Source organism: Thalia democratica, chromosome 6 (assembly GCF_965202585.1).
Source record: "Thalia democratica chromosome 6, ktThaDemo2.hap1.1, whole genome shotgun sequence".
NCBI classification, from domain to species: Eukaryota; Metazoa; Chordata; class Thaliacea; order Salpida; family Salpidae; genus Thalia; species Thalia democratica.
In genome coordinates, this window is record NC_139170.1 from 18760051 (window position 1) to 18784186 (window position 24136).

General features: G+C 25.6%; 1 protein-coding gene across 2 annotated transcripts; it reads left to right on the top strand.

Annotated features, from left to right (window-relative positions):
* The first annotated feature begins 245 nt into the window (after nucleotides 1–245).
* Nucleotides 246–22697, top strand: LOC145838326 (translation initiation factor IF-2, mitochondrial-like). Of its 2 annotated transcripts, XM_082945896.1 has the most exons (17): nucleotides 246–343; nucleotides 4331–4414; nucleotides 4933–5059; nucleotides 5405–5470; nucleotides 5758–5887; nucleotides 9956–10119; nucleotides 14541–14623; nucleotides 14987–15127; nucleotides 15720–15816; nucleotides 16574–16740; nucleotides 17175–17339; nucleotides 17647–17750; nucleotides 18505–18626; nucleotides 20172–20309; nucleotides 21393–21557; nucleotides 21732–21863; nucleotides 22095–22697. In XM_082945896.1, exons 1-17 carry the CDS (start codon nucleotides 263–265, stop codon nucleotides 22277–22279), a joined length of 2151 nt encoding a protein of 716 aa, XP_082802022.1. In that variant the 5' UTR covers nucleotides 246–262; the 3' UTR covers nucleotides 22280–22697. The 2 variants fall into 2 exon arrangements, with proteins under 2 accessions (XP_082802022.1, XP_082802023.1); XM_082945897.1 differs by lacking the exons at nucleotides 246–343; nucleotides 4331–4414 and having other exon boundaries at nucleotides 5405–5474; nucleotides 22095–22696.
* The last annotated feature ends 1439 nt before the right edge of the window (nucleotides 22698–24136 follow it).

The following is a 24136-nucleotide window of genomic DNA, read 5'->3' on the forward strand; positions in this document are numbered from 1 at the left end:
GGAAACTCAGGATATTATGATTATTTTCCTAGTTTTTCGTGTTTTTAACCTTCTTTGTTTTGAAACTGTGTTTTTATCTATTCCTAAACATTATAATTTTGTTTTTTTAATTAATAGTTTTTTATTCTGCTTTAGCTCATACAATTTTTATTATCAATTTTTCTATAAACTCATGCTGACTTTTTTCCTTCAAAGATAGGCAAACTTAAATGCAAGTAGATAATTAATTATTTTTTTTCAGATTGTCTTTGAAATTTATAATATGAACATGTTTAAAAAAGTTGCAAATTTTGGAACATTAAGCAGAATTTTATCTTCATACCAGTATAGTTACAATATAAAGGTTAAGCATTTGATGTTTTTCAGTTTAAAAAAAGTTTTATTAAAGAAAACTCTCTTACTCTTAGTGTTGTGTAAACCTTATTTAAGTATTTAGTTTTGTAACTGGTTTATAAATTTAGTGGTAATAGATTAATTCTATAAAAGTGAACCCTAATTTTTTTTAAAGCATAATAAGCAAATTATCTTTGCATTTACAGAAAATTTTGCACCTAACCAACATCTGTTACATAAAAACACTAAAAGTTGTAGTTGTAATTGTGCTGGTAGCTGAAAGTAAACTTTGAAAAGGGCAATTGTAGTTTAGAGAACATTGTTTACAAGACCACAGTTAACTCTGACTTTGAGACAAAGTTTTACATCACCTTATGCTCATTTCAGTTTAGGTTCAAAATGTTCTATCTCGAAAGTTATTCTAAATGTGACACATACTTTAATAAAACTGAGCTTTTCAAGTATGTTTGCAAATTTAAGGCAAACACATTGTCCAGAAATAACTTAGAAGTGATAAAAGTGCACAGTTTATAGAAGATGGTAATAACCCGGTTTATAGAGCTACTTACTGTGTTTAAAGAAGCTGCTACCATTAAGTGAACATTAAATCAAAAGGACTTTCTACACAAATTAAATTAATTTATCTCCTCTTGGTGGCATTGAATAAAAAACTACTTCTAAGCTTCAACGATTTTAGACTAACTAATAAATTTTGTAGATTTAGTTTGCTCTTTTACAAACGAAGTTAAATTGTTGCACAAAATTCAAAATTGAACCATAATGTTTTAGTTCTGTGTAATTTGTTTGCTTCTGTTTTGTATGCTTTGATTCTTTCTAAATTTCTAGCTAGTTTTTGTGAATTTAAAATTATATATATATATAGGATTAAGTTATTTAACTTAATAAATTAAATTTTTCACACTGAGCCCACCTTGATTGGTAGATTAATTTTTGCACAAGCCGTTTTGCATGATTTTTGATAGTGTCAAAATTACGTCATAATATATTCATGCAAAAAATTTTTAACTTTCATTAGTGATTTTGTTTTGTGCTTTATTTTAAACTTGTTTTGAAGCTGATTAGTGAATAGTCACGAAACTCGAGTCTCGAAATACTCTGCTAGAAGCTTTAGGATTAGCTAAAAACTATTGCGCAATTAGTAAGGACAAAATCAACACAGTAGTTCACTGCTGCAAGTCAGTTCTTATTTACAATAATTGTGGGTGGTCAAAGAAAAATATGGGTGATAGTTTTGATATACAGAAGGGAATGGTGCAGAAGTATGCAAATTAGTAGGGTTACTTATACTGTTTGCAAGGTTGCCACTTTACATGGAAACTTGGAAAAACCTAAAATTTGACAATTTAAAGCAAATAAAAACCTAGAAAAACCTGGAATTTTCAACAAAAAACCTGGATAAGCCTGAAATTTTTTAAGTTTGAGTTATAATAATTTAATAAAAAAGATAAAATTAAAATACTTATAGTTTTTATGACTTCTGTACTTTTAGTTAACTTTGTGATTATGGAAACAATAATGTTTTAACATTAACTTTTTGTTGATATTTTTAACGAGTGAAAGTCATTAGGGAAGAAAGTAAAATTAGTAAACATTCCGTCATGCATGGTTGGATAATCCACCGTACAAATCTTGGTTGCAGGAAGACAACACTGATAGTACTAAGTTTTATTGCAAAATGTGCAAACTAAGTATCAGTTTGTCTAATATGGGGGTTGCTGCTCTTAGAAGCCACACAATATCTAAAAAGCATAAGTTACAAACAACTCTTTAAGGTGTCACATACATTCATAGTTGCTTTACTGCTGGACCTTCTACTAGTGGTGGTATTTGTAGTAGTACCTCTGGCTTATTTGGTGTTCCCCATGATACAAGGTCTGCTGATATTTTATGGGCACTAGAAATGGTCCAAAGCAACTTTTCTGGAAATAGTTCTGACAACAAGTTTTTACTGTTTCTAAAAATGCTTCAATACAAAGGACAAAATTTGCTTATACAGTAAGTTTTGGTCTAACACCATTCTTCTTTTCAGAGCTTTTGGAAAATGTAAAAAAAAGTCTCCAAAGACATTCGATGAAAGTCTCAATGATTAGATTGAAAATGTATTTTATTCTAAGATTCTGGAATGAATTTACAAAAACAGTTGAAACCAGATATTTTGGATCAGAGTTTTTGAGGTATAGCAATACAAAGGTACAGGTTACAACATAATAAAATAAACATTTATATCTTTTGAACATCAATTTTATAACTAAATTTTAACTTACTACTAAAAACTATCAAAAAAAGATGTGCTTTCAAAAACCTGGAAGAAACTCTGAAAAACCTTGAAGAAATTTGGAAAACTTAAAAAAAAAATTGAAAATTTTTGAAAAAGCAAGTGCCAACCCTGTGTTTAAAATTGAGAAGGAAAATATCTTTGAGCAGAACAAGTTTTGAATTTATAGAGACGATGGCTTAGCGATTGTAGACTCAGAAAGGTGTTCAACAGATTTGACTTGAAAATAGCTATAGATTCCAATATAGTAAGAACTGGTTTTTTGGATGTAAAGCTAGACCTTTGCTATGACACTTAAGCACCATAAAAAAACCTAATTTCCAGGCAATATATCTCAATGTCCAATCAAACCACCCTCAATATGTTGTCAACCAAGTACCTAAATCCATCAACAAAATGTTGACAACTATATCTAAGAATGTGAGATCCTAAAACAGAGCAAAACAGCACTACCAGGAAGCGATAGTTAATGGAGGTAACTCAGGCTGGCTTTTTTTGCTTAAAGAGTAGCAATCTTGTTATTTTGTGTAATGTAGCAGAGTTTTAGTAGATGACAGGGTTGCCACACACTAAGGGTACTAAGGGAAACTCACAATATTTTGAATCTTTTTTTAAACTCAGGATGACTCAAAGAAGTTTTGATTTATCATAAAAAAATCAGGATGGTTTTAAGATTTAAAAAAATCTCAGTTCAGATTTTTTTCTAGATCTAGAATGAGATTTATTTGATACAGTTTCAATTTTTTATTACTTTATATACCAAATTTTGTTCAAGAATTTGATTTTAAAATGCATATTTGATTTTTTTAGCTTAAGGCTTAGCTTTTCACTATTCTTAAAAATAACATTTTAATTTATCATTTTATCTGAAGTTGATAGTTGTCATAGTCTGAGTTTATATTGATCAGAAACAGCTTAGAGATATAGAAATTTAACTATGCATTAAAAAAATTTAATATACATAATAATTTTAATTACTTATATTGTAAAATTATATTGTTTTATACATCCTTAGTTTATAGTTAAAGTTGTTTGTTAGAATTTATAAGTAATTGTTTTCAGTAAAAATACTAATAATGAATATAGACTAGTGTTGTTTAATCTTCAAAAACCGTACCCTCATAAGTTAAGTGAATGTTTAATGCAGAGGCATACACATACAACCTTTCTTTTAATTATTAAGAAGAAAAATGAACATGAAGTATAAGTAGTTTGCGCTAGAGGTAAAGTAAAATTAAGGGATTTGAAAAAACTCAGGGTTACTCAGGACAGTTTATGCTCATTCAGGGCAGCTTTTTGACTCAAAGAGTAGCAACCCTGAGATAACTTTTACAAGTTAATGAATAAGTTTAATGCATAAAAAATACTGCCAAGTTTGCAAAAATCTACTTTTCAATACTTTTTTTATCTGAATAATATTATATTTAAGGAAAAACTTTTTTTTTTCTTGAATTTATATTTTTATATTAGTTTGCACAAACATTGATTGGTTTTAGTGATTATCTTTTTTTTTTTGCCTTAAAAAGTGTTTAAACTTTAACCTTTGTAAATCTTAAAATTATGTTGATTTTTCCTAATAAATTTAATTATTTAACATAAAATGTGTTTAAGAGAATTTAAAGTAACTTAAACAATACAAAACTACTTATTCTTTTATTCTGAATGAAACCAGATCTTGCAGGAAATGTGTATTTTTTACAGAATACTTACCTAAAGGGGAGATGTATATCTTTTGTGAATACTAACCTTCTAAGAAGTAAATCATTCAACCAAAAGCAGGCAAAAGTATGTTTTCCTTTCTGCATGATTTTTTCACATTTTAATATTTTAAATCTATCCATTTGTTTTTTAATGCTTATTAATTCCTGTTTATTTATTATTATAAAACCTTAAACTCATTTAAATAGGGCATAGGTTAAAAACTGTTTTTTATTTGTTTATTTTTCAATTTTTTTCAATTTTGTTTCGACATAATTTTCTAAATATTGCAAGGAAAATTTCCTGCAAGTTTCAGTGGTTTTCTCAAAAAACGTAGGAGAAGATAGATTTTTAGTGAAATAGTCCTTTTTTGCCGTTTAAGTTTGCCCCCATGCACTTAAACAAATGTTTAGTGTTAAAATTAGGGATTCTTTAATTTATAGTTTGAGCTTTTCTAAATTGTAAATTTCTAACTAGCTTTTTGTAATAATAGTTTTTCTAACTTTTTGTTTGTTAATTTTTAACTGGAAAATGGTTAAGTACATAATTTTTTAAAGTAAGAAAACAAAAGCTTGTATAATTCAATTAAGTATTTTATTGTTTAGAAACATGAACAAAATTTAAAAAGAAGTCAGCGTATTTTGGAATCAAAGAAAAATAGGGCTCCAGTACTAGAAACAGAAAAATATGTAAAAATAAAAACAATATGTAACCTTACTGGAAGAAACATAGGTAAATTATTATTTTTTTACTTATACTTTCTTATAGTTTTCGGTCTTATTTACTGATAACTTTTTTGTAAATAAAATAACTTAATATGCTTTTTTTAAATTATTAAAGTTTTATAGTTATTTTATATAACTGTTTATAAGTATTTGATGTTTTTTTATTACATATTTATAAATAAAATAATAGATGATTTTAAAATAAAATATTTGAGTATAAAATTTAAACAAAATTTATATTACTAAATACCAAAACCTATTTTGTTGTTGAGAAGAACTATTAGTAATATGAGATTATTTTTACATTAAAAAAAAAAATAAATAAAAAAATCTACCAACATATTTTTTTAAGAACTTGTAAAAGAAGCTGTCAGTCGATGCCTCAAAGTAGACAAAGCAGAACTTTATGGAAATTATAGTTAGTAAGTATAAAATAAAGTTTTTGTCAATGGTTTGGTATACTTTGTGTAATGTTTGCAAAAGTATACACTTCGTAAAAGTAAATGTATTTTTATAGAAGCATGACCTTATTAAATTTCTTAAATAATTTTCTTGTGGTAGTGAAATCTTGTTATAAACTTTAAAATAAGTAAATTACTAAAATCAAAAATTTAACACTTAAAATGTTTTATTTTTTGAACAGTTTTATTATAATAAAATGTCTCAAGAAAATCCAAAATTGTTATTTAAAGTTTTTTTAATTAGTGCTTTTGGAGCAAACGTCCCTTAACAAGGTATTTCAGAAATTAGGATATAGAAGAGTGCTAATAAAATCTGAAAATGAGGAAGATAAAACAGAGTTTTTAGAATCACAGATAGAAGATCTTTTAAAACCGTTAGTGTATTACTTTGACAATATTTATTTACAACATTTTTAGATATTTTATCTTGATAACGATTAAAAACTTTTTAAAAGGTATAAATTTTGTAATAGTAAAAACTTTAAGATAAGTTAAAATTATCTAAAAGGTGAACAAACATATTAAGACGGAAAATTATTGATTGTTTACAAAGCTAAAAATAAAATAAAAGTTTTACCCATAGGCTATCTTTCTTGATTATAAGGAATATATAGTGCATGCTTTATCAAAAAGTTTTTTAAAATCTTTTTTAATATAAAGCTAAGTAGGAACAAGCATTTCGATATTTTTTTACTATAACAGAAAAATTTAATGAACAAACTATACGAACCTAAAACTAATTATTATTAATAAATAAATCAAAAACTGTTTGTATTCTGAATTTACAGTATTTTTTATGTAACTATTTTACTAATAAGTCAAAATATTTTTTTACTTAGTTGAAAGAAAAATTTTTGGTCAACATTTTTTCTGTGATTTGGAAAATTCATATATTGAATTTTTACATTCGGTAAAACAATAATCTTTTCAGAATTAAAGTTGAATACAGGGTTGCCAAAAAACTATTTAAGCAAAAAAAAACCTAGAGTTTGAGAAATTTTGAAAAAAACTGGAAAAATATGGAATTTGGAACAGAAATCATTAAAACCTGGAAAGGTTTAGAAGTTCAAACAATTTTTTCCATGTAAAATAAGAAAAGTTGGATAATATACATTATTTTTTTTTAACTTTTTATAATTTTATTTGTTACAAATAACATTTAAAATAGCACCACAGTATCTTTTCAATATTTGTGTACTATTTAGGACAGTTTCTTACCTTACTTTTATTGTTAACTAAAAATGGTAAAAATACTTGTATTTTCAAAGCCTGGAATAAATTCAGAAAACTTAAAAAAAAATTTCAAAAAATGTATGGCAACCCTGTGAATATAGATTTTTAAAGTTAAATATTCCTATTATCAATAAAACTTGTCAAAATTTGTTTGCATTTATTTAAAAACCACTTCAATTAAAAAAATTATTACTAAATCAATGTAATAAACAATAGATAACGTTTAGACCAGGGTTTCCCAAAGTGGGCGGTACCGTCCCTTGGGGGCGATTTTAGTAAGTCGGGGGCAATAACTAGTAAAGGGTAAAAGGGGGGGGATTTTAAAATTTTAGGCATTCATAAAATTTTTACTTTTTAGCTTGCTATTTTACTAGTTGTAACTTGCTATTGAATATTCAACCCTGGGGTAAAATTTAACAAAATAGTCCATTTTGTTTACGTAAAATATATTTAAAAAAAATTATTGCTTAGGACTACTATTTTCAAGTAAATTACATATTTTTATTCAGATCTTTTCTCATTTAACAACTACATAGGTCATAGTAAATGGAATACCTTTCACCAACTCATAATCTGATGTATATGCTATTTGGTGTCATAAATTGTTTGTAAAAATATATGTTGTCTATTATTAACTATCACCTCATGATATTTCCAATTGTTTTTTGAAAAGTTACTTAGTTACACTAAAAAATAAAACTATATTAAAGTATATTTTTCAATAGAATATAGAGTTGTTGTAATTAATTAAGATTTATTTTGTAAGTTATGTTTTTAAATCAATTTTTTTTTGAGCTTGCACTACTAAATTAAAAAAAAGTAACTTTTGATTATCATGTACTCACATGATAATAAAATATGATAATATAAGTATAGGTAGTGTGGGTAGCTGTCAAACTTTCACAAGCGTACAAAATTTCACGAGGGGACAAAATTGCACGAAGATACTTTTGCATGAGCAGACAATTTTTGCACGGGTTGAATTCTTTTTTTTTAGTGTTTTTATAAACTTTATTTTATTTTTAATTTTTTTTTTTAATTATTACTGTTACCCCTTACCCTCGGTCGGTAACTTACTTTTGTTTTTAATTTTTAAAATCTTTTAATTTATTTTTTTTCTTTCACTATTACCCCTAACCCTAGATCGGTAGCATTTTTTTTTTGTTTTTTTATTAATTCATCTTTTAGTTTTTTTTTCTGTTTTTTTTTTATACTCTTGTGCAAAATTGTCTTCGTGTAACTTTGTTCCCTCCTGCAAAAGTATCTTTGTTCAATTTTGTGCACTCTTGCAATTTTGTTCTTGTGCAATTTAATCCCCTCGTGCAATTTAGTAACCTTGTGCAATTTTGTTTTTGTGCAATTTTGACCTGTTCCCAGGTAGGGTATATGCAAATTAGTTATAATTATAATTATTTGAAAATCACAATAATTTAAGTATATTGTGCGGCTTAAATAAGTTACTCAGCATTAACTACCAAATGTCCGAAATTCGTTATATCAGAGATTATTATAATGTCAGGCTTTAGTTAAGATTTCGGATTGGTAACATACGGTCCAGATCCAGTCAAATTTCGGCCCGCTGAGTAACTTGAAAACTACTTGTGCAAAACAAATAAAGTTTAGTTTTTTGAATCTTAATATTTTTTAATACGCATTCAATTTAGTTTTCAGTTTACCATAGCACTTCCTAGATCATTATATTACTAGATCAATTTATTACAATTTTGCTCAAGTTTTTAAATTTTTTTATGTTAGTTTTATAAATAACACAGCCCGCAAGTAAATTTTTTTAACAAGAGACACGTAAATATGAAATTAGTTTCGAAACAATTTATATTTGAACAGAATTATTACAGAATACATAAGGCTTTTTAATAATTAAGTATTTTAAAACACTTAACAAGGCTTATAATAACACAACTGCTAATTATTTTCTCAAGCCCTGTAAACTACTTTGAACATAGCCCAAAAGTGCGTGCCTAAGAAGTACCAGTCTAAATTACATTTCAAGCACAACTTTTTTGGCTCAAAAGTGCGTACTCAAGAGAAAAACTACTGTATAAAATCATGGGTGGCGATTTTTTTTCAAATTTCTGAAAAGAAGGCGATTTAGTAAATGAGTTTGGGAAACCCTGGTATAAGCATTCGTTTAGTAATAAAATTTAAAAACTTTAAAGTGATAAGTTTTATTCTCTTATTTTAAAAGTGATAAGTTGAAAACTTTTATTGTTATCTTAAAAGTTAAAAGTACACAATAATATTGTCAATATATTTAAGTATGCAAGTATAGTTTCTTAAAGTAATATACTGAACGTGTATATGATATTTTTAATATTTTTATTATGAACACAATTTAAAATTAATTTAACCATTTTCATTTTATTAAGTAAAGTATTATAACATTTTAATATATTTCTACTACCTTTCTTTTAAAATCCTACATTACACACTAAAAAACTTTTTTTTTGTTTTTAAAAAATTGAATACTGTACTTTTTGAAAAAATGTGGTGAAAATACATCATAAGTTTCAAAAAATTGAATAAAAAGTTATAATGTTTTCAATAACAATCACCTTTTGCGAATCTACGCACATTGTGTCTTGATCAAAAGTGAGTAACTAAACAAGAGAAAGTAAGTAAACGAAGGTAGCAAATATACCTACTATACTCTTTCTATAACACCATGCAAAACAAGTTTAATCTTATGTGGGCAAGGAACAAGTTAGCTAAGTATAAGAGATTTATTCAGAAATGAGACCTTATGTCACAAATGTTGTAAGGAATTGAACGTTGAACCTTGTTTGATTTATTAAAGGTATAAAGGTTAGCTAAGACATCTCAAATATAAAGCGCAAAGCCATATAGTTCAATAGATTTTTATGGACGGCACAAAATAAAAAAGCAAAGTTCTCTTAATGATTACAATTTTTATATCATATTTTTTAAATGTAAAAACACATTTAAAGTAGCTTTACAGTATCTTTTCAATGTTGTTATACTATTTAAGACTTTTTTGTAATCTTTAACTTAATTTTATACTTAAAACAGACCCAAAAACTTGTGCTTTCGAAAATCTGAAAAAAAAAATCAAAAAGCTTTTGACAAACCTGTATTTATTAGATTTGATTAGATAAAAGACACATGGTTTTGAACAAATATATTTTACTGTTCGTTATATATTTACAAGCTGCCAATTTTTTTTTAAATAGATCTTACAATGTGGTAAAGAGCAGGTGCAAAACTCGTGTTGGGGTTGTATCTATTCTGGGTCATATTGACCACGGCAAGACTTCATTGTTGGACTATCTGAGAAAAACTTCTGTTGCATCCAATGAAAGTGGAGGAATCACTCAAAAAATTGCTGCTTTTTCTTGTTAGGAGTGTAAATATACTAGTATCTTAATTTTTAATTAATTCCTTGTATTTTTGAAACATTTGTGTTTTTATTTTTCACTTGCTACTTAACTTTGACAGTTATAACATAGTAATATAATACTTAGTCATATTCTCCTAGTACCATTACTCAGTGGACTGGCAACTGGTAATTGACTTTTTTGGTGACTAGAAAATAAAACTTAGAGTCATACATTGTTGAGTAAAACTGGGTTTCCACTTTTCAAAACTGATTTTGTTTCTTTTCTGCTTCGTGTTTTTCAGAATTTTTGTGAGTTTAGATTCAACCATTTTTTTAATTTTCTGTTTAAAATTTAACCGAAATATTTCTTAGATTTCTGTCTAAAACTTCTAATTACTACACAGAATTTACCTGAAATACTTATATATCTACTGTTTTACTTTTTTTATCTGATATGGTATATTTTTTAGTATAAATAACAAATAAAAGTTTTTTGAAAACTCAATATTTTTGAATATTTTTGAATTTTTAAATTCTTTTTTTTTCGAAACATCTGGGGTGCTTTTAAGGGTTTACTATCATTTATAACCCGCGATGATTTCTAACCCAATCATTTCTAACCCGATCATTTCTAACCAGATCGTTTCTAATCCGATCGTTTCTAATCCGATCATTTCTAACCTGATCATTTTTAACTTAATCATATTTTACCCGATCACTTCTAACCCGATCATTTCTAACCCGATCATTTCTTACTCGATCATTGCCAACTCGATCATATCTAACCCGGTTATTTCTAAACTGATCATTTCTAATCCGATCATATCTAACCCGATCGTTTCTAATCTGATCAGTAAAATTTTAGTTTTTAGATTTATTTTAATTAGTGTTTATTTTAAAACCGAACTAATTTTAACAAAATTGTTCTAAAATCAAAATGTAGTTTATATTGTCTTAACAAAAATTAGTGTTTATATAGCTTTAATAAGAACAAGTTTTTAATAATAATATTATTTTAACTTATTGTAATTTCAAATTGTTTTCATTGTTTTGAATTTTATTTTATATTAACCTGCTTAAATGGAACTTTTCTATCAGATTAAATAAGATTTACTAGATTGATTTTTTTTTTAATTATGTTTTAGTAAATTCTTAAAGTAAGCTGTTTTTACAACACTAAAGTTATATATTCTTGTCTTTTCCATAACTATGATATTATTTTAGCACAAGTAAATTAGAAAAATTAAACTGTTACAAATGTTATATTCAGATACAAAGATTTTCATATTGCAGTCTAAAAGCTTTGTTGTAAGTCTAGCGCAAGCGTTGTATAGTAGTCGACTAATCTATTACCATTTTATAGTCTGTAAGTTTCCACTTTAAGCTTAAAAACTAGCACAAATTGTTCCACAACTTGCAAAGACCTCTTAATATAATCTAATTAAAACAAAAAATAAAGTATTTAGAACACTTTTGTATCATTTAATGAAAAATCATTATTTTTTATATAACCACTTAAGCAGATTTGTTTGTTAATGTAACAAGTCCGAGGGCTGTCAAATTTGTCTAGTTAATCTTCTTAAAAACGTTGACCATAATATCCAGAATATTTTAATTACGACCTGAAATAGTACTTAATTTTATATACTTAATTTTTACAAATACATTTGCTTTATAAATAAGAGTTTTTACGATCTTTTGGCTTTTGCTCGTAATTATAATTAATTTAACTATAAACACTTTCTCTTTTTTATTCATATAAAGTGCTCTTCTCATTGTTATTTTGTTTGTGCTTACGTTATTTTAAATCTTTTTAATAAAGTAAATAAAAAATAATTGATATATCAAAACAAGTTTTAATTTAATTGTAATAAAAAAAATTAAAATGAATCAAATGATAATACTTTTCATATATTATATATACTTAACTGAAAATTTTAAAGAAGATTAACTAGACGAGATTTGATCATCCTCGTACTTGTTGTATTAAACAAGTCTGTTTAAGTTTCATTGATTTTTCTTGCTCTAGGTCTAGGTATATATTTATTAATAAAATAAAAGGTAGACGATAAGTCGACATTACATGATTTTTCGGTTTGTTAAATTATACAACTGTTTTATAGGTTTCATTTACAAAAGTTATATCTAAAAATTAAGGTTTTTTAAACACAAAATGTTCAGGTTTGCCTAATGTTTGTTTTAGTTCCATTATCTAAATTGGTCTGTGCAAGTTGTAGAATAATTTGTGCAAGTTTTTAATCTAAAAATGAAAATTAGTCAACAATTGTACAACGTTAGCTTATAGACTGTAATTGTAGATCTTTGTATCTGACCATAACATTTTTAAATTTTTAACTTAACAATAACTTTTTACGTTTAACGCTAAAAATATTTTAGCTACGTAATTAAGAATAAGATTTAACTTAAATAGAGTTATAACAGCTTACTTTAAGAACCCTACAAAGAATTTTTTTATTAAAGTTTTCAAACAGTTTATTAAATACGACAATCATTTTAAAATAAGGAAACATTTAAGACATTTATTTTGCCTTAAAATTTCTGCACACAACAGTTTCTTTGTTCTAAAGTTTATTTTTTACAGAACTTAATAGCAAAATAATACAGCTTAACAAATTACGTTTTTTATTTATGTTGGTTTTATTGGGTCGGTAATGATCCCATAGAAAAAGTGGGACATTTTGGCTTTTTCTAGTCTGCGTAGCATATCTCAGAAAAATACGTATAAATTTTTACTAATATTTTTTGCAATATTTTTTGAGAACTAACTACAATAGTGAGTTTTTTTGTTTTTATATAAACTTGATATTTATTGGGATGTTGGCAAGTTTTTATTTTTTCAGTTTCTTTTTACTTCGTCAAAAAAACAACTAAGAAATTTACTGACAAATAATGATGTTTTAGTTAAAAACTAAAAAAAAACTAAATAAAACCTTTTTCAATGTTACGGAAGCTAAAAAACATTTATAGACCCTTATGTGGTTCATAGTTTGCTTAGCATAAAAAAAACTTTCTACATTTTTAAAATCTTTAACACAGATATTTTTATTCATCAGTGAATTAGATTAAGATAAAAACTATTAAACAAGAAGACCCTGACTTCTCCTTATTTTAGAATGAATGTCGTGTAGTAAATCTTGTATATTCAAAAACAAAAGTTCGATATAAGCAGATTAAGAATTAGAAAAATTCAAAATAAAGAAAATATTGTAGTATGATAAGTTGAAATTAAATTAATATAAAAAGTTTATTTTAAGTAAAACAATAAAAGCACCAAGTTTTGTTTAAGACGGAAATCTTAAATTCCGATTAAAGAAATCTAAAAATAAATTCACTGATTGAGTTAGAAATGGTAGGGTTAGGTATGATCGAGTTAAAAATGATCGGGTTAGAAAAGATCGGGTTAGAAATGATTGGGTTAGAAACGATCGTGTTAGAAATGATTGGGTTAGAAATCATCGCGGGTTAGAAATTTTCGGGTTAGAAGTGATCGGGTTAGAAATGATCGGTCACAGTTTTTAAGGCGGTTTTAGGGAATAACGAGCGTCATGTAACTCAAAAAACTTAGTGAAACGCCACTTATTTTTTTACAGGGAAAAGCAAATATAATAGAGAAGCAAAAATGTTTTCAGAAATTTTAGTTCTCAGGGAAACTGTTTTTTAAGGTTTGTGTAAGCAGTATCTTTTACAATATTTACGTTTTTTCTATACAGTTTATAAAATTATAGAAATGTTCTAAAATTTTGAGTTTTCAAAAAACCAATCTTGTTTTTTGATAGACACTAAACCATACTTTAGATAAATGGTAAAAAGATAAGTCCTAAAAATATATTTTAATGATTCATTGTAGTTTAATAGTAATTTTTTGACAAAATTTTTGAAGAGTTTTAAATAATTTTTGAGCTAAAAATAGCAAACACCTGTTGCATTTGAACTTACATAAGTTATGAAATAGTTGAAACAAAAAAAATAAATACAGTTCTGAAAACAATATCCTGTTCAATCCAACTAAGTTTAACACCTTATTTATTTTTGATCTCTAAAATTATTTTGTATGGTCAATTACTGCTTGGCCCCGTTTTCAGCCCACTGTGCAGTAACTAACAAATAGTCAGTTTTGTGTAAAAAAACTACGTTTATCTACTTTAGTTAAAGTAATGTTTTTATTCTATTTAACGTTACGTAGAAAATAAAAATTATATAAAATAATCTATAAAGATAAAAAATAAAATAATCAAAATAATAATTTTGTTGATTTTATAGTTGTTATTGAATAATCCTCAGATCCGCAGTCCATAAATATGCCACTATTTAGTTTCGATATTTCAAACGATTTTATTTGTCTACCGTTTCTTTACAATTACAAGTTTACTAATTAAAATTTACCCTACAATAGCTGTAAATCGATAATTTTACACCAGATGAGTCAGAGAATCGAAAGGTGACTTTTGTTGATTGTCCTGGGCATGCAGCTTTTTCTAACATGAGAATGCGTGGCGCTGAGGTTTGTAATTTTGTTAAAGCTATATAATTAAAGTTTTATTTATAGTATATTAGTATTAAGAAAACTATTTTTGCTCAGTTGTGTTTGTATAACTATCTTTAATAAAACATTTAGTTTTATATCTTAATCACTAAAAAACATATGGTTAAATTACTAGTGTATGTGTTTTTATTTTTAGGAAACAGTAATGGAACAGTTTTTTTTGCTGTTGCAGATATAAATTACTTTACACTATTGTACAGTAAGTATGCACAAAAAAAACACGTTAAGTGTTGTTTGTATAGTGTGATGAACAAATACTTTAACAATTGTATCACAAAAAACAAACTAGAGTAAATAGTTATGTCTTAATTTTTGATACAGTTAACGGACGTGGTAATATTAGTTGTTGCTTCAGACGATGGTGTTATGGAGCAAACTGTGGAAAGCATCAAAATGATTAAGAAGGCTGGAACTAATATGATTGTTGCCATCAATAAGTGTGACCTTAAAAAGTCTAACCCGGTCAGTCGGAATATTATACTATTTTTATTAGCTATGTAATATACTATAAGTTAAAAAGTGATGTATGTTGTAGCTATCTAAAACTTGAACTGTTATGTGTAAACTGTTTCAAAAATTCTAGTTTTTATTTGTTTTACAGACTTAATAATTTATAAAAACTTGCATATTTTCACTTATTTAAACTTAATGGATAATTAGATAAAGTAAAAATTATAATCTTGGAAACATTATTTTTACCTTATTAGTTATGTAAAATCTTTGATAAATTAGATTGATGATAACTGTATAATAGGAAAAAGAAAGTATTTTTTCGGTAAGGTGGATTAGGGGTTCTGGTTAACAGTACAGAAAAAAAAATTAGGGAAAAGAATATAATTTGGGTCGTTATCTTTATTAAATTCTGGATCATTAGTTTGAAATGTTTAAATTGGGCTTATAAACACGACAGTTGTTTTACAATTGTACTAAAGTTGTTCTATTAGCGTTTACATATTTACATGAGTTATAACTTGCTGTAAAATTTGTAGAATTTAAATTAAAATCTTTCACCTGATTTTAACAATCATAAATCAAAATTTATTTTAATTTATAGCAACTAACGATGAAGCAACTGGAAAATTATGATGTAATTTGTGAACCTCTTGGCGGTGATATTCAGTGTGAAAATATTTCAGCTGTTACGGGACAAGGTACTTAGTTTTGTAAGTATATAAATAGTTGAAATTCCTAAAATCTAGTCTTGAGGTGCTTTTTCTAAATTTTTAAGTAAAAGTAAACATATATATTGTTACAAATATAGAGTTTAAGCTAAACTTGGTTGCTTCTGATAATAATAATAACAATAACAACTATTTAATATATTTTTGATTTAAAATTTTTGAATTAAGTTGTAGATTATGTTTAGTTTTTTTTGAAATAAAATTAAAATAAAAAAGTTTTAATTAACATAACTATTAAATATTTTAAAAACTACACAAAACTTCTTTAAATTTCACAAAATATGTCTATTTATTTTCTTTTGATGTAAATGGTTTTTATCTAATGTCAAACAGCAGCAGCATATAGTACTGTGGTAAAACATAACCCATTTGATTAGGTTATAGTTCAGTTGTTGTATAGGGCTTCACTATATCACTTAAATAATAAATTATATTTAAATGCCTGTTTCTCTTGAACTAATTAAAAAATATTTATAAAGGAGATATTAATAGTGTGGCAATGACAAAGTTAATAGTACAAATTAAAAAGGTTCCTTTGCAAGATAAAATGTTACAAAAATGGTTTTATAAATAGATGCAGTAAAAATAACAAAAAATGTTGTTCTTACCTATGCAGTGCATTTTTTAAAGCTTATAGTCTGTTTACTAGGCTTTTTAATTAACAGTTATAAGAAAAAACTTGCCATTTTTAATGTTAGTTTAAGCACAAAACAGCATTTTTTTTTAGGAATGTCGAGTTTGATGGAAAAAGTTGCGATGGAGATTGAAATTTTGGAACTTGAATCTGATAATCAAGCAAACGTCCAAGGTGTTGTCCTAGAAACGAGAACAGACAAGCATTTAGGCACTATGGCAACTTGTATCACTAAACATGGTACTCTTAAAAAGGGACAGGTTATTTATATACTACATTCTTTATAATGAGTTTGTTTATAGTAGTTAATATTCTATGTTATATGTGTTGTATTTTATTGAAATTATTTTTTTCTTGAAATTTTAAAACTAAAGAATTGCTAATAAATACATTTTATAAAAAAGACATTTTTATATACAATAACTTTCTATATGCAAAATAAGTTGAACGTAAAATTGCTTTCATAAATGATCAATTACGGTGAGAATAAGTTTCAAATAACTTTTATTATTTGTAAAGTATTTTTTGTTTAGATCTATTGAACAATTAGTTTTAAAGATTTATGGTTCAACTTTTTATCTTTTAATTTTTTTGTTGTTTGTTTTCTCAGATTTATTTTTTCCATAAAAGTTTTATTTAATGCCAAGTGGTTAAAAAATATTTGTCTAAACTTTTAACTCATATTAAACAACAGTTTGTAGTGAGTGGGAGCAACTACGCCAGAGTGAAGGTTTTGTTAGATGAGCAAGGAAAGCAAATAAGCAAATGCCTTCCGTCTAAAGTGGTATGCATTGGCGGATGGAAAATTAAAAACGAAAGTGTTGAGAGTGGTCAACCAATAGTTCAGGTGAAAAACGAAGTAAGTTTGTTGTAAATATTGCAGTTTCCTTGTTTTTTCGATTGTTTTGAAAATTTGCTTAAAAGTAAAGTTTTTGAATAGAAGCAATCATAAAGTTTAGGTCGTTGATTATTAAAAAAAAACTAAATAAGTGCACTATTATTTTTGATTGACTTTAGTAATACTTAGATTCTTAAAACGATTAGTTTTTCAGCTGCTTAATCTTTCAATAAGTTGAATTACAGTGTTATTTATTTTAAAAAGCTAAAATTTGAAATGAAACAAACAATATGTATTTTTATTAAGTTTTTTATTCTCGTTGATACAGGCTACTGCAAAAAAGATTTTGGAACTTAGGCAAAAATTAAAAGAGAAAGAAAAACTTGAATTAGAAACTATGATGGTTTCAGAATCTAGAGAGCAAGAAAAAAAGTTTGTAATTAAAAATATGGTATAACTTATCTAAGCATACAGTAGTCTGCAACATAACTTTGAATGTTAAGCGCAGGTCATAAGTTCGTTTAAAGCAGATGCGAAGAACCGCGTCAGGTTCTAACTTTGGCATAAACTGACATTATATAGGTCTATTTTTTATTAATTGTATTTGCAATTAAATTTTCACAAACAAAATTGATTTTTTTGATGAATTAAAATTTATTTTTATTTATTATAACTTTAATACGTAATCATTTTTTCTTGAAAGATATTTTCATATTAGAAATAATACAATGAAATAAAAAAGATTCAAGGCATCAAAATGTTCTTATTTTAATAATAAAATTCCTAAATTTGTTTAGAATTTTTAATTGAAATGTAATCTAAAAATAAAACAAATTGATTAATTTTTTAACACAATATTTTTATGAAGATTACAAAGTTATGCTGCAGACTACTTTTTCTAATCGTTTTTTTTTGTGCACTTTTGATCTTTTAAATGCAGTTTCATCTTTCCATTTTCTAGAAGTTTTTTTTAAAAAGTTTTTGACTTATAGTTAGTATGATACTACGTATAGTTTAATTAATAACATTGAGTTTTAATTTTTGTAACTCAATTATATAAACACTTTTTAAATCTCAAAGAGTTTATACACTTATGTACACAAAGTTTTAATGTATAAAATAAAATTAATTACGTAATGTTTCACTAAGAAATGTAAAAAACAATAGTTTGTATAAAACTTTTCAGAGTATTTGACGAAGTAAAAGAAACAATAACCAGTAAAAAAAAGCGCCACTACGCTGTTATTGATAAAATCAATGAAACAATGAACACCAACGACTTGCCTACATATAATATAGTTGTAAAAGGTAAGTTTAGTACGGTTTGTACCTTAAGCTAGTTTTCGGTTCTAGCCAGTAACTAAATGTAGTTAAATAATTACTTTCTACCCATTGAAGTTAATTTTTATAGATTATTGAATAAAGCAGTGGTCGGCACGGTGTACACTGGTGCACACTAGTGTACATGAAATTTTTTTAAGGGTGCACGAGACTTTTGGTGTGCATGAAACTTATTTTGGGGTACATGAATTTTTTTTTTCGCGCAGAAACTAAATTAAAGTTTTTTTTGTAATATTTCTACATTTAAGATATATTCAACCTTGATACCTAATTGACCATTTTGTTGTAAATAAAACGACCATTTTTGTACTCTCCTAGTTATATTCTGTTACATTATGTAAGAATTCTTCTACCCTTAGCCTAGAAATGGATAGGGTAAACTGGTAAATTTAAAGCTAGCGTGTAAAAATTAACTAGGTGTTACCGAATTATTAGTAAAAAAAACCATTAAAATTGTTTACATATTTTTAAACACTAGCGGCGCTAAAGAATGCAAATTGGGGTGCACAGAATTTTAATTTTGTGATTTAGGGTTCACGGATTCGAAGTAGCGTGCCGACCATTGGAATAAAGTATACAAAGGTTGATTGATTTAGGAGTAAAAAGTTCTGTTAATATTTAAAATGTGCACAAAAGTGTTATGGTAGGTCTTGAATATAAATAAGATGAAAAAATGCATAAGAATCAATTTCTTAACATGTTATTGATCCATCTAAGGAAAGCATATGTCAATAAGGTGCAAATAAACATATAGCCTTGAACTTTTTTTTAAGTTGTAAAACAACAAAAAATTTCTTTTTAATGTTTGTCATTCTTATGAATACATGTCATTTGATAATTATAAAAGTATTTTATACTGTGGGTTTGTTTGTGCTTGATGGTTTGCTTAAGTGTTGTATCTTTTTAAGGGACTTGTTGGTGTTTCTAAAAAGTAATTATTTTTTAAGTTATAAATCTTTTTTTTCTTAAAAAACTTAACTCATGATCTCAACAATTAATTAAAACCGGATCTTGATCGTATCAAAAAAGACATTTCAAAGAAACACATTACAAATTCATAGTTTATTTTGACTTCTCAATCATTATCAAAAAAACTGCAAAATAACTAAAGATTAGTGTTAAACAACTAAATATATAAAATAGATTAAGTAATAATATATAAACAGTTATGTATTAAAAATTACTTTGTTTTACTTTAGAACATTTTACACTATAAAAGAGTATTTTATTTGTTCAAGGTCTATACAGCTTGTCTTAAAAAGTTTTCTTTCCGCTAGAAATTAGTTTTGTAAAGTAAAATATCGTTTAGCGTTTATTTTTATCTATTTTGAATTTAAAAAAAAAATGTTTATTTTGAGGCTATCCTTATATGTAAATTTTAACAAAAAATTATAAATTAAATAAAAAAAATTAAAACTAAAAATAGCTGTTAAAAGTTAACAGGTTAACTTTAATAAATAATAGTACCTTATAATTTTTATAAGTCTACTTACGGTAAAATCAACCATGTAGCTGATACGGTGGGATCACTTGAGGTTATTAACAATTTGCTGAGTTCATACAACAATTGTGACGTAAAATTAAACGTAATAAGCACTTCTGTGGGAGACCTGACTTCTGGAGAGGTTGAGAGAGCTGCTGTTGGTGAAGGTTTGTGTTGTTTTTTACATTATCAGGACTGCCAAAAGGTCAGGAAAATCAAGTAAAACTGAAAAAAACGAAAAAAGTCAGGAAATTTGACAATATTTGAAAAAACGATAGATTTTTTTACTTAAATTTACAGAATTCCGTATTTTTCAAAGCCTTCAAATGGTAAAAAATTAAATAAAAACCCTTTAAAGTCAGACTAAAATTGCAAAATTACTTAATTTCAATACCTTCATCTGGTAATTAATAAAATATCCTTAATAAAACTGCAAAAATTTCTCTAACATAATATGATTGAATTCAGCAAAAAACTATTGTTATAACCTGTATAAAAGTAAGATTGTAAGCTTTATATAGTTTCAAGTGTTTGATTATGTATTTAAGAATAAGTTTAGATTAAGAGTTTGATTTAGAAAAGTCAGGAAAATTTTAGTAAAAAGTCAGGAAATCTTTCTCAGCTTGATCTATGGCAACCTTGCATTATGTTTTTTGTAATTTTTACTGTATTTTTGATAAAAAGGTTAGGTAACGTTTATATTTATCTGTTAAAGCTAATGCATTTCTACAAATATATTTATGGTTTTTGTTTTTATTCGTTTTTTAATAATTATTGTTTCAAAGATATGCTTTTTTTAAAGTAAAATTAGTGATTTATGAACAATTTTAAAACTTTATAGTTTCTGTTTAACCAAATAGTTTTCGTCTCTAGTAAAATAGTGCGATTGATAACTAGAATCATGTATTTAAAAAGTTTTCGATTTTATCATTTTTATTAGAGTATTTGTTGAAGTTTAATAGTTTTAAAATAATTAAAAATAACAATATGTATAGTTAACTTAGTTTTTTTTAATTTTTACTTATAATTACAAATTAATAATTAATTAAAACAGAAAATTAATAAAGTAAGTTAAAAGCTTTTTAAACCTGGTTATCATTTAATCAGGTTTGATTTTAAAATAAAATAATAATTTTAAACAACCCAAATTTACCTCTTTAGTAAATTTGCACTACTTTATTCCACAGTTCATTTACCAAGTATTACTAAGCTTAACAGACAAAAGCATAATTTTATTCTAAACTTTACAGGTTCAGTGTATTTATTCAACGTAGATACTTCGCGAGCTCTAGAGCAGGAGTGTGCTGCGAATGATGTCAAGTTGCATCGATTCTCCGTTATTTATCATTTACTAGACCATTTGAAAGAAAACCTTACAACTTTACTTCCGCAAACCTATGAGCTTAACCAAGAAGGTAAAGTTTTTATTAATTTGTTTAAACTCTTTTTAAACAAAATAGATTTTTCAAAGATATAAATTTGTGAAATGTCAATTTTAAGAACATTGTTTGGTACAATCTTCATAATTTATTTTGTTACTGATTACATTTTTTTTTCAGCGTTTTAAATATTCTTTTTTAATTTGTTAGGTGAAGCAGATGTGATTCAGATGTTTACATTTGGAAAGTCTGAACTTGTTTGTGGCTGCACTGTAACGTATGGAGCTGTTAACCAGAAAAAAAACTACCAGCTAATAAGAGACTCAGAAATCGTTGATGAAGGTTACAATTTTTCATAAAAAGTTCTAATAAAGTTGAAATCGTAATCGATAAAGTTTACAAAGCTAACATAACCATTTGACTTCGACTCATTTTCTTTTTATTTTTAAGAAAAAATGTTTAAAACTTTGTTTAAAAGCAATTAAAAACGTTTAAAATATACTTTTTTTAAAGACTATTTTAATAACTTCAGTAAGTTTATTGTGATTGTGTTCAACTATATTTCCTTCGTAGGTACAATTAGCTCCATAAGAAATGGAAAAGTTGTTGTTGAAACCACTAAATCTGGTAAAGATTGCGGAATAATACTAAAATCAAGTAATGACGTTATAACGAAGCCACAAGAAGGTGACGTCATCAAAACTGGAACTATAGTTCCCAAGGAAAAGGACTTGGAATGGTATCCTGAGGGATTTTAGTTAAATTATGGTTTTGTTTCACAAATAACCCTAGAAAATCTTACACGAGTTTGCTTTAAATTATTTTAGGAAATTATTTGATTGTTGAAGTATGCACGTTTAATTTATATTATTGGTCTAAACATTAAAAATTTTAAGTTATTTATACTACTTTTTTACCCTGAAAAGAATTATGCTTAATGATATTTTAGCTACTAAACAAACAAAAAAGTATTACAATTTGTTGTAATTTTGAGAGTTGTTTTTAGATTTAATTATACAATTTTTTTGACAAACGGGTTAAGTAGAAATCATTTATAGTTAATGTTAATTAGATCAAATCATTTTGTTTTATAAATAAAATGATACATTTTTGTGCTGTGTTATATATTTATGCAAATATGTACAATAACAACAACTTAAAAAGTAATCAGTGTATTTAAATCTAACGAAGTTTTTCTACTATAAATAGCACAGTTCTACTCACATTAGTTGTTTTAATATTTTTTGAAGTAAATTTTTTGTTTTAACTTAATATATAATTTGTATTAATGTTGCTACTCTGATGTACTTTAGTAATAAGATTTATCACCAATGGACTTTTAATTAAAGCATACGTGAAATATTAATAAGAGAAAAATCGGTTGTAGTATAGTTAGTTTTAATTTCAACTATAAAAGATTTAAAGTTAATTAAATCATTTAAAATATGTATTATAGAAAATTTTATTTAGTATCAAAAAAGATTAACACGGTCTTTTAAAAATATTACGTTAAATTAATGTGTGTTTTACATATTAACAACTGCAGACTATTTTTGCTGAATAAGTTTATAAAATTTTATACCTAAGTACTAAGACTAAAATAAATTTCCAGAGGTCAGTGTCTTCATTCTAAAAGTACTAAAAGTCTAAAAATATACATTTTTAAGTCAATCTTAGTTTTGAAAAACTTAAGAATAAATATTAAATGTAGCAATTTTTGTATCAAACAAGCTAATTTATTTTGATATATTGCTGTTTTTCACACGATCGAAATAATTGTATAGTCTGTAAACTCTTGAAAATAGTGAAAAATTAATCCATTAATAAGTTAATTAGTGAATTTAGTTCATAATGTATTAGCAATAGATGCATAAAATACAGTATATATTTTTTATCAAACGTCTAACTAGTTTTTTTTTGTATTACTCCAACTATTTATATTTTGTTTTATTAGCTTTATGCGTATTATTATTAAATTGTGATATGTTTTTTATTTAAGCGTTTTTTCTTATGAAGTACTTTTACTTATTTTGAGGTAACATCTTGCTAATAACATTTTTATTATTATAGGCGAAACGGATGTATCTTATAAAGTAGTTTATAGATTTCTCTCTTAGCATAAACATTTTTGAAATAATTTCTGTTAACTAACTTTTTGTTGTAAAATATACCTACCATGCCTGTTTATTTAGCTATTTTGTTCTGAGATTTTAGTTTAAAGATATTTTGAGTAATCTAAATTAAATTCTAAGCAAAATATTGTTTTACATCTAAAACCTGACTTATCAATTATCATACTTATTTGATCTTGATTTTTAAAAGTTTATATCTGTTTTGTATAAAAAACAAAAGTTAGAATGATTGTATATAATATTAAGTTTTACGGTTTAAAAGAACTAAATAGATGAATTATCTTATGTAAAATATATTTCTAGATTATTGTATTGTTATAGTAATTCTTTAGTGAAAATAGCTAACTTAACTAATTTAAGTAATAATTAAATTGTTTTAAACAAGTTTTACAGTTTTAGAGTTTGATACAAAAGTGGGTTCCCTATATTTTTTCTATTTATTTAATAGTAGTGAGAACTACTTTTTAGAAATTAATAATATGT